The sequence below is a fragment of the Rhinolophus hipposideros genome (assembly GCF_964194185.1).
Source record: "Rhinolophus hipposideros genome assembly, chromosome: 13".
Lineage (NCBI taxonomy): Eukaryota > Metazoa > Chordata > Mammalia > Chiroptera > Rhinolophidae > Rhinolophus > Rhinolophus hipposideros.
The window spans coordinates 62550471-62562415 of NC_138059.1; the positions used below are offsets into that span (position 1 = coordinate 62550471).

The 11945-nt window shown below is 41.4% G+C and overlaps 1 protein-coding gene across 3 annotated transcripts in view; it reads right to left on the reverse strand.

Annotated features, from left to right (window-relative positions):
* The window catches only part of ARFGEF1 (ARF guanine nucleotide exchange factor 1), a 103946-nt gene extending 92355 nt beyond the window's left edge, over nucleotides 1-11591 (reverse strand). For 2 of the 3 annotated variants that reach the window (XR_013994696.1, XM_081069781.1), the window contains exon 1: nucleotides 11098-11347. Coding sequence is in view for 2 of the 3 variants with exons in the window: in XM_081069781.1 (XP_080925907.1) it covers nucleotides 11098-11221 (124 nt within the window). In the remaining variant the exon portion in view is untranslated. Of the gene's footprint in view, nucleotides 1-11097 lie in introns of all 3 variants that reach the window. The other variant, XM_081069782.1, reaches the window with a different exon arrangement.
* Between the last annotated feature and the right edge of the window lie 354 nt (nucleotides 11592-11945).

Below are 11945 nucleotides of genomic sequence, written 5' to 3' on the forward strand. Positions count from 1 at the left end.
TGTTTTGAGTTTAGGATAAAGAATTATCCATGTTAGGCAGCTTTGTTTTTTGTCCTCCATACCTGGCTCTTCTTTCTCATCCCTCCTGGGTCTAGTGACAGACTGCCATCAATCTGGTTTTCCACAACACAGTGAATTTTCCATTTCTGCATTTAGTGGTCATTTGGAGGTCACATCAAGGGTTGTTAACCAGATGACAGGTAACCCTCTGATTATTTTTAAATCGTCTCAATGCTTTACAATCTGTCCTTATAAATCAAGAATGTTTTCACATATCAGTGCTGATAGAGACTCTGAGGGTTTGAAAAGGAAGAAGGAAGGGACATAAGGAGAGCTGGGTAGGAAATGAACATAAAAGGAGTCGTTCCAAAAAAAGGAACTAAAACACTGATAATGTTTTAAATAAAAAGTCCAGGATAAAAACAAAACTTTTAAAAATAAACATGGCAAAACTGAGAAAAAGCAAACATTCTTATTTAGTTTCCAAACTCAAGATATTTTCATTTTCTTACACATCTCCTGGAAAGCCAAATTATTAACAGTGACTATCCTAGACGAAATATTTGGGGACATTAAGTGAATCAACAAAACCTTTACATCAAGATGTTTTAGTCAAGTAAATTAGTGAGAGAGATCTTAATTACACAGAACAGCATTAGGCATGCATGAGTAGCAAAATCAAACAAAGCTCCCTATTTACTATTAATGAAAGATTATATAACGTTAATAAATGTTAAAGATAGAAAACTTCAATGAGACCAAATTGGTGGAAACGATTTGGAGAAGCATTAAACAAAAAAAGCCAGGGATATTCAATTTAATATAAAATGTAAAACTGCTCAGTAAATATTCATAAATATAATTTTAACTTAGTAATAAAACAACAGCAGCAAAAAAAACTAACCTTTCCTAATGACATTTTTAATTCAAACCAAGAAAAACCAACCTAAGAATTATAATGGTGATGATTTAAACACCTAACTTTTTTATAGGGAAACTAGATTTTGGCATATTAATCACTTAATCAAGTGTACCTTTTGAAACGTAAAAGAAAATTAAGAATTGAAAAAATATTTATTTCAAAAGCAAAATAACTCAATCAAGATATAACCACAAACAAGAGTTGAATAGCATACTTTGGCAGATTCGTTGACTTTTTAAGGGAAGGATATGCTACAAATTACTAACAAAAGTAGCTTTCCTTCTAGTTTGCTCTCAAGAGTTTTCTCCAATTGCCACAGAGATGATTGGGAGTGGGAACAGAGAGAATAAAACTACTTTCATCTCATATATGCAAACACACAGTCAACACTGTATTTAGAAAAAATACATTCTGATAACGTAAGTTTAATTTCTTGTACATGTATCTTCTAACAAAATAGTCGTAGACACAGTTAGTACTCACTATAAAACTTCCCATCTCTAATTATTGTAAAACACTTCTTTTGGCCACTGGTATACATTTTAAAAGCTTAATTATTAACTATTAATTGTTAATTATTAACTGGTTATCAAACATGCTACACTTTATTTCTATTCTTCACTATTACTAGAAGATGCATGTGGTTCCATTTTCGTTTCTAAAGATACACATTAGAAATTACACATAAGCTTTGGCTTGTCACTGCATTCAACACACTCAATTATCACATAAGAATTAACATGAGGGAATAGAAGCATGAGGACCCAACAAAACAGATGAAACAAAATTCTTTAAAAAGTATAAAAAAAATCAAAACTTACGGAAAACAAAAGTATACCTATCTTAACTATAAACAAGAGTTTTTGTTTTTTACTTTTAGAACAGAAAAAAATTGCAAATGACAGATGAAAAAAAAAGGTTATATAAAAATAGATCAAAACCAACACATCTAAAGAAGGCAAATGCCCGTCTTGTTTTCCCCTGTATTGTGCTGTACACTGCACCCAGCACAGGTAGGGTATATTAATGCAATTTTGCCTAAGGAACAAAAGCCATAAAAGACCATATTCTAACCTAGCAAGATCAATCTTAAAGCGTTTATTTTAAGTAATTCTGCACACAGAAACACTCAATGAATCTTGAAGGTATCAATAAAAAATAAATGAAAATTTGTGCAGCAAAATTTAAATGTAAATTTCCCCAAACTCAGAAACATTTAAACAAATGACATTTAAAAATTATTGACATGCCAAGTAGGAAGACAACAGAGAGAGAATACATGTGAAATAATGATGAAAGACTATACAACTGGAAACTATGACAATTACACAATAATTACATTTATATATTAGACAAAAAGCGACGGAGGTATACAATCAGTTATTTTCAGATAACCGTCTTATTTGTAATTTCCCATAAGATGACATTTTATTAAGATTTTATTTTTATTTCAAGTCTTAAAATGATTTGAAAATGTTATAAAATATTACGATGAAAAGTAAGTGAAAGTATTTTTAAAAGGTTAGGAGTTCACGTATAATAAAAGTCAGCCTGTCCAGAATCCTTGGGAGAGTCACAGGCCAGTTGAATTTTCAAGCGGCTTAAATTCTTAAAACCTCACTTTAAAATTTTAAAATCTTAGAAAGATGCACAGAAAAACATGCAGGGATCTGCCTGACTTCTTAGGCTGAACACAGACTACAGTGATCGTTTTTGCATCATGGACTTAGGGATGCCTTTATGAACATACAGGACATAAGCACTCCTGAAATGGACCGAGTCTTTTTCTGTACGTGCTGCTGGATGCTTCCCTGTTGTCTCACCCTTTCTCTTCTCTTAACGCGCCTTTCTTTCTGTAGAGGCCCTTCTTGCCCTTTTTGTACTTAGTTATTTGTGAATAGTCTTGTAATTAAGGGTACAGGTTAGGATGGTCACATTTAGCCAATAGGTGTTCACATTCCTACTCTGCCAAACACAAGCTCTGGACCTCAGTTTCTTCATTTACAAAATGAAGATAACAACAGCACCTAAGCACACAGAGCTGTTTCAAGGACTAATTGAGACAAAGCCAGTAAAGTATTTCATTGGTACAGAACTTGGTATACAGCAAACACTCAATAAACGTCAGCTATTTTATTCCCTCCTACTACTGCCTTAGAAATTAAATAGCTCAATTTTTTGAAGAGTATATCTATTCAAGTTATGTGTTTGTGAGTAGAACAGAGTCTGGAAAAACTACCTCAAAAACTGCCTCAATTAAACCACACTTTGTATCAACCAAGTTGGCTAAAATAAAAACAGACAACAAATGCTGCCTGGAAAGGAGGTACGAGAAAAACCCTGATACACTGCTGGTGGGAACATAAAATGGTACAGCCACTTCGGAAAACAATTTAGTTTCTTAAAAAGTTAAACATAAATTTATCATATGACCCAGCAACTCCACTCCTGGGTATCTATACGAAAGAAATAAAAATTTACACAAATACTTACAAATATCCATAGCAGCATTATTCATTCAACCCCAATGTCCATCAACTGGTGAATAAATAAGCAAAATGTGGTACATCTATTCTCCTATTTAGCAATACAAAATGAAATGCTGACACATGCTGCAACATGAATGAACCTCAAAAACATTATGTTGCAAGAAGCCAAACACAAAAGATTACACATGTATGATTGCACTTATATGAAATTTCCAGAAAAGGCAAATCTAGACGCACAAAGTAGATCAGCGGATGACTAGAGCTGGGGCTGGCAAAAGGGATTAACTGTAAATGGGCACAAGGGATCTCACCGGGTGATAGAAAAGTTCTCACCTGCATTACGGTGATGGCTGCACACCTCAGTGAACTTAGTAAAACTCATTACATTTAAAATGGGCAGATTTTATAGTATGTAAATTATAAAAAACAATTTTGTTGAGCTATAAATTTAACAATGGTTATCTCTAGTGATTTCTTTCCCCCAACTATACTTTTGAAATGGTTTGAAAAAAGGATTTGAATTAAAAAAAAACTGCCTAGTTGATTGGACTCATGTATCATTAAAAGCAAACAGACTGAGTAAAGGCAGAGGGACTCCATGAATAAAGTGCTTGGCCTTCGTGTATCTATTTTGTCAGCTTATACTTTGATTACTTCATTTCTTAGCAAGGTTCTGGATAGATGAGGGTTACTGACAATTAAGTGAAGTTTCACTGCATACCTTTTCTGATTCAAAGGTGAGAGAAAAAAACTGTCCCACATGGAGTTTTCTAAAGATACTGCCAGAGGTAATACTGTGTGATATGAAGTGTTTTAAAGATTTGTTTTTCACAACCTTTCCTGAATAAGAAGATAACATAGTCTATATAGATGCATGTAATTATATTAAGTCTAAACCTAACCAAAACAAAAACATCAAATGTAGAACACAAAACTTTTGAATACTTGGGCCCTGGACTCCTTTTTTTAAAAAGAGGTTTTTCAAGAGACTCATGCACACTAAAACTTTAGAATTAACTGCTTTCTAAATTTACGGGACAGACCAGCCAAAGACAGCATTTGACTGTTTAAACAGGTACAGGCAGGCCTCATACAGACTGTGGGTCTGGTTCCAGATCACAACATAAAATGACTATCTCAATAAACTGAATCACACAAATTTTGGGGTTTCCCAGTGTACAACAGCATTATGTCTAAAAAACAACATACACACCTTCATTAAAAAATACTGTATTGCTAGAAAATGCCAACCTTTATCTGGGACTTCAGCAAGTCATTATCTTTTGGGTACCATTAACTCATTTGACACAGGGTTGCCACAAACCCTCAATTTGTAAAAAATACAGTACTTATGAAGAGGTACAATAAAGCAAAGCCTAATAAAATGATACACTCTATAAAAGTAAGCTCAGATAGATCATACTGAGTCTGAAAAGTCAGGAAAAAAGGGAACTTTTTATTTATTAGTTTCCTAGGGCTACCTTAACAAATTACCACAAACTTGGTGGGTTAAAACAATAGAAATTCACTCTCTCCTATTTCTGAGGGCAGAATCTGAATTAAAGGTGTCAACAAGGGCATTCTACCGCTTCTAAAGGCTCCACAGAAGAATCCTTCCTTGATTCAACCCAGCTCCTGGGAACTCCTGGAGCTCCTTGGCTTGCGGCAGCGTAATGCCAACCTCTGTATCCGTTTTCACATGGCCCTCTTTTGTCTGTGTTCCTTTCTCTACTGATGAGGACACCCACCAGTCAGTGGATTTAGGACCCACCCTCTATCCCTATGATTTCATCTTAAGATCCTTACTAAATACATCCGCAGAGATCCTATTTCAGCAAGGGACCAGGCCAGTTGTGTAGTGTAATTAAATCTACGGAAAAGGCTAATTCTCTTAGGAAACTACCTCACGGAAAAAACCCCTGCCAACTCTAATCTGACATTATTTTCTGCATTCTCAGTAGAAAATATCCTCTCATCAGGAAATTCTATCATTAAAAATTTCTAAAATACATGTAAAGGGTTAGATGAAAATTTGTACTATAGAAACTTATTTCCTAAAGACTGTTCATCTCTCTCCCGTATTCCCCATCGTGGCGAATGTCCTCTCAAACAACGCTGTACAGCTCTGGCTACAAAAGTGTTGTCACACAAGCAATCCATCAGCAAATCCTGTGGACTCCTTTAAAATATACTCCAAATGTAACCAATTCTCACTCCCTCCGCCACCAGCAGCCTAGCCTAAATCACTACCATCTCTGGCAAAAGTAAGCCTTTTAAATTGTAAGCCTGCTATGTCACTCCCGTCCAGGGGCTTCCATCACAGATACAATAAAATCCAAAGTCGCCCTCATCTCCTATCACTTTTCTCACTCTCCCCCAGCCACACAAGCCTCCTTTCATCCTGGAATGTACCAAGCTCACACCTGTCTTGCTGTTCAATCTATTTGTTTCATCCAGGTATCTGAAAAACTAAATCTCTTTCTTCTGTCACTTCTCTGCGGAAATGTCACTTCACAGAAACACCTTTCCTGATCTATCGAACTAAAGTTGCATTCCTGGTCATTCTCCCTTTAACCTCCGGAACTATTTCTTCAGATAATAACAATCTGACAATATACAGAGGGAGCCAAAAAAATGTATACACATTTTAAGAAAGGACAAAACTGTATTAATATATACAGATAACAAAATATGAATACAAGTGACATTTGACTTCTGCAATGACAAGAGGTGCTCAGAGTGGTTACCATCAGCATCCAGACACTTCTGATTACGGTGAACTACTGTTTGAGCAACGTTTACCAAAGTGTTAACATCTCTTAAAATGTGTATACATTTTTTTGACACCCCTGGTATATTTGTTTTTTTGCTGTCAACCTCAACCCACTAGAAAGTCAGTTCCATGAAAGCATGTTGGGTTCACTGCTATACGCCCAGCACCGGAACAGTATCTGGCACCTACTATTCAGTTTGACAAATGTCTGAATGAAGAATAGACCTCATTTTGCGTGGCAATAATATTTATTCGTGTGTTTTCCTTTTTCAAATATCCCCTCCTCTGTTTTGTAAGGAATATGACAAATATTTCCCCAAATTACTTGCCATTCACAATAACACTTTCAATTCTGCTTTGAAAAGACAATTATCAATAAAAGTTTCTCTACAAGTGAATTATTAGGAGAGACAACCAGTTGCCTGCCATAGATGGGACGTCAAAGAAAGAGCCAGCAAGTTGTCAGTGCCCCAGTCTTGATGTCACTGCTCCTTATTTCTGACTCTGTTCTCCTTCACACACTGTCAACAGGACACCTGCTTTTCCAAAACACAGGACCTCTTCTGGAGAATTCCCGTCAGTGGTTAGGGCTGCTGTGTCTACTCTGCCTTTCTTTCCCTTGAACAGTGTCCCACAGTAAATTACAAGGAACAGTGTTTCCTAGGGATGCTAAGAGTTAAGAGACACTGAAAAGGGTTAAATAAATTTAGGAAAGGCTTCATTAAGCAAAAACTGAACAGGTTTCTTTGTTAATGCACAGTTCAGAATCCTAACTATGTTAACATGCACCGTAAATCTCCACAATGGAAAGAGATACACTATAACCCACACTTACTTTTTCTCAATTCAAACTTAATAGAATCTTCCTTTCAATCATTTCGTTCATTATACTCTTTTTTTCCTAGCTACCTGAAAAATTCTGGCAGCTGGCTTACTGAAAACACCTCTTACTTTAGATATCAAGGAAAATGTAAAAGGAGACTTACTAATTGATTGAAATTGTAGTTAAAATGTTCACTGTCTGCGGGATATTATTTGGGAGTAAGTCATTTTTTCATAAATGCTGGAGAGTGACAAAGATTAATAATATTACCAAAGTAGCACAAAACTAGGGCCACAAGCACTCCTATAACTTCCCCTCCACCCATTTATCCCTTTTTTGGATCATCACTAACTAAAATAAAGGTGGGATTGGAGGAGCAGAAGGAAGCAAGTTCTACAAATTTTTAGCCTAAATATTATATTTACATTTCTGGGGAAGACTATAATTAGAGGTAACAGACTCATAAGAAAATTTTATCAGTAAGATCACTTTAGAATATGATGAACCACCAAAATTCACACCCTGTCTGATGCAAAAATTACTTCCTAACAATTCCTCTTTTTCTCCATCATTCTCCCACATCTCTGCGGGGAATCGACTCTTATCTCTGCCTCTACCTGCCTCCCTTGCCTCTCAAACCCCTTTCACTCTTGTTCTGTACCCGTGCCAGCTTCCAACCTTGAACTCGTTCATCCTAACATTTGCAGGACATCTTCATAGATATTTGATGTTAGAAGCAGAAGTTGAACTAGTCATACTCCTAATATCAAAGAAACTTCTCAAACTTTAAGGCCTGATTGGAATATGGCCCAACTGCACCCTCCCCTTGAGACAAACAATACTACCTTCAAGCCCAACCCTGCAACAATCCTAAATTCTTTGAAACTAAAAATAGCTCAGCTGTTGTCTCATCTGCCAGCAGATGGCCAGACTATTTTTAATTCAGGATTCTAGAGAGCAGGAATGGATCAGGCGATAAGCTAGGGCAGCCTAGAAGCCCTCATCCTGCAGAGTTGTGTTCACTGCAGAGAGCTGTAGTGGGGCAGGTACCAAGAGAGGGCAACCTGGAGCTGTTCTTGGGTCTCTGGGCTTCACCCTGATTCTAACAATGTAGTTGTCAGGGGTTTGTTTCCTTCCTTTGTTTTTTAAACCATGCGTTACTTCAAAATAAACTCTGAAATGAAATAATTTGACAAAAATTTTAAATAATCTGCATACCCTTTAAAAGTTACATAATTTTGTGAAAAGTTCCTTTATGTAGTGTCGAGGATGAATTTTGTTTTAATGAAGTAAAATCTCCCCTAATCTAGATTAAGATTTCCTAAAAGCTACACTTTAACAAAAAACATTTTTTTCATAATGTGATGAACTGTAATTTCATGAGTATTATTTACAGAAAAGCTTTTTACAATTGGCCTTTATGTTAAAAGGTAACTGAATTAATTCTGAATACCAGTATTCAAATCTACTCACATGCCAATAAAGTCATTTTAAAACACAAGAGAATTAAATTTGACATGCTGTATTTCCTTGTTCACTGGCCATCTCCCTTCAGCTCCATGGTAGGTGCTCAATAAATATTTGCCGGGGGGCGGGCGGGGGGGGGAGAGAATGAATGCAGGCAGGTGTATTTAGAACGGTTATTTAGAAAGTGTATTTAGAGCGGTTGTAACAACACTCATCTCTGTACTTCTACTATCCAACTTCTACCCACTCACAACCTATAGATCAGGGATGACCAAACCAGGCCATTCTAGTTTCTTTCTGATCCTGCTTGATGGCCACACAGATAATCAAGAGACCAAAGTGGGCATGGCCCAGGTCTCAATAGTGGAGAGAAAGTGGGACATCTATAATAGTTTCCAGGGGCAATATATATATATAAGTATTTGGGGATACCTTCTTACTGAAAGACAATATATTTTCTGCAAAGATGAAACGGGTTATCCCTATCGACTTACATTAGGGTGATAATGTAGACAGATGAGTGGAAGAGAAGAGACAAAGTTCACCATGGATTAACTACCCTGAGATTGCTCAATGAGATTTTGTAGGAGGCTAAATGTAACTCTTACGAAATGTGAGAAAATGCTTTAGACATCTCAAGTAAAGAAGGTACTCTAGTGCCGAGCCCCTGACTGGCTATTATTCTTCGTTAATAAGCTTCTGCTAACTACATGGAAGGGGCAAAAAAGTAAAAACTGGCAAAATCTGGAACAGACAATCCTGGTATAGCTGGCACACACACTACCAAGTAGTTCCTGTGTCTAGAAATGGCAAAGACCAAAAACAATAAGCCCTCTATGGATGCCAGTCAGGAATACTCACGCACAAGTTAACAACAGACAGTGTACCCACATTCATGGCACATTAGAGGGGATTTAACCTTATAATCACTAAGTTCAATATCCTAACTTTACGGAAAAGGAAAGTAAGGCCCAGAGACTTGACTACTGTGCAGTGTAACTGAACGAGGATAAACCCACGATCCCAGATTCTCCTTCCAGTGAGCTTTCCATTAAAACACTTATCTGTATTAGCATTTTGGAGTGGAAAAAACATATACACACAACACACTCCACTGCTTTAGCCTAATACACTTTTACTGTATTAAAAATATATTCTAACATGGAAAAATCTGATCTCAAAAACTAAAACTCTAGTTTGAATCTCAAGTCCTTAAAGCTGCAATTTATTCATAAATCTACACATAAATTCTTTTAAAATTTCCGAAATCACTCCTTCCCTCATCCCACCCCAATTTAATATTCCTTTCAGGACCCAGACATAAATTCATTTTTTTTTTGCCACTGTACAATGTCTTCTCATACACCTCGAACGTCTTTCGTTAGCTACAAGAATAACAGAAGGTGAACTTCTGATCCACGAGGGGCCAAAAAACTAAACTTAAGCCCACTGTACACTACAGATACAAAAAATTTCTAATGAAATTCCTTCAATAATTTTTTTTATAGCACCACGTTAGAGGATCCACAAAAGGGGGGGGGGACCAATAAGGCTTATTATAGCAAGTTAAAAAGTGGTCTTCTCTTTATTTTAGTAATCAAAAGGCAAAGTTGCTTTTACGCTGTCTTGACCCTCTCATTTAGCATACATTTAAGTTACCGTGCATTTCTTCCCCTTCTAGAACATTTTTTTTCCCCAAAGCCCATTTCACAAGCTTCATTTTCTTGTCAATTTGATCTAGTCTCTTTCCAGGGCTATGAAACAAAGCGTAAGCCATTAGGAATTCATCTTCGTGTTCAATGTCCTGCTCGCTCCTTACACGATTTCATCTTTGATGGATGCGGGATCAGGGTCCCCCCACCCCCACCCCTCCCCTTCCCCCTCCCCCCGCCCCGAAACGACGCCTCCTGTGCCTGTCCTCGCGCCGGGCTCTAGGTATTGTTGGGATTTAGCCTGCTACGTGGACTTCATCACACTAGAGCTCTTCCGTCTGAACTATAAATCACAATTCAAGCCTGGGCGCAGCTGCCACTGCCCAGACATGTGGCTGCCAGGAGTCATTGTCTCTCTCCTTTTCCCCATTTCAAGTCCTCCTTTCCGCGTCACGCACGCCAGCTTATCTAAAGGTCCCGTCCCCTCCCCGGCTGTGGTGTCGCCACCTCCGGCCGTTAACCTCCGGCCCGGCTCTTCCCGGTCAGTCCCGGCAGCCAGGACAGGAGGCTTCTCCTGCGGCGGAGGCGGAGATGCCAGGAGAGGGCTGCACCCCTGGGCAAACCCCCCTCTGCACGCTGTCAACGGGGGAGCCACTTCGGCCTGGCTTCCCCAAGTACCACGCCAGACGACAAAGTTGGGGAAATGACGGTCGGGAACCCTGCCCACGCCCAGTCTTGACAAATCAGCTCCAACCTGAATTTCCACGCTAAGGAAACAGCGCATCGCCCGCTTCCCCACCAAGGGGGCCCCCCACAGAACGTCCCCAAGTTGGTCCCCAGCCCTGCGTGGCGCCCCCGGCCCTCGGGCGGCCCGGCCCCACTCCCCGCCGAGCTCCGGGCCACTCGGGCTCCCGGCCACTCGGGCTCCCGGCTCCCGGCGGCCGGGCCGCGCCGGCCTGCTCCCCGCTCACCTAACGCCACCTCGCACGCTTTGCGCAGCTGGGAGTGATGCGCCTTCTTCACTTCCTTGTCGGCCAGAATCTTCTCCAGGGCCCGGGTCAGGAACATGTTCTTGGTCGTCTTCCCCTCATACATGGACGCGGAGGAGCAGGCGGCGGCTGGTCCGGCGCGCGGCTCCCAGAGCTGGACGGGGGAGGCGGGGGACGGGGAAGGGGAGGACGGGGAGGGGAGGCGGCGGGGAGCGGCGGCGTGGAGGGCGGGGCGGGGGCGCAGCCTCGCGGGGCGGGGGGCGCGGGGCCGCGGGGCCCGAGGTCGCCCCTGCGGGGCTGCGCGCTCGGACCTCCGCTCTGCCCGCGCGGGGGGCGCTTCCCGGTCCCGCTCACTCAGCCTCCGGCCCGGGCGGCGGCGGCGAAGGAGCGCGGCCTGGGCGGCCGAGGGCCGAGGCGGCGGCGGCGGCGGCGGCTCAGAGGCGCGAGGCCCGCAGGGCTGCCCTGGCGACTGTGGGGATGAGCACCCGCCGCGGCCGCGCACTGGCCTCCATCACCGCCGACCTGCCCCGGCCGCCATGTTGGGAGGAAACGACGCGTCACGCCGCGGCCGCGCGGCTGCAGAGGAGGAAGCGGAGGCAGCGGCAGGCACGGCCAGCCCAGCGCGGCCGCGGCGCCGGGAGGCAGGGGCGGAGGGCGGCGGGCGGAGCGGCCCCAGCCGCAGCGCTACGGCGGCCTGGCGGGGCCTCGCGGCCTCCCGCGTTGGCCGCCGGGCGGCGTGGGGCGTGGCGGGCGTCCTGCGGCGTGGCATCCGGGCTCCTGGGGCGGCTCCGCTGCGGGACGGGGACGGGGACGCGGGCGCCCACTCCCCA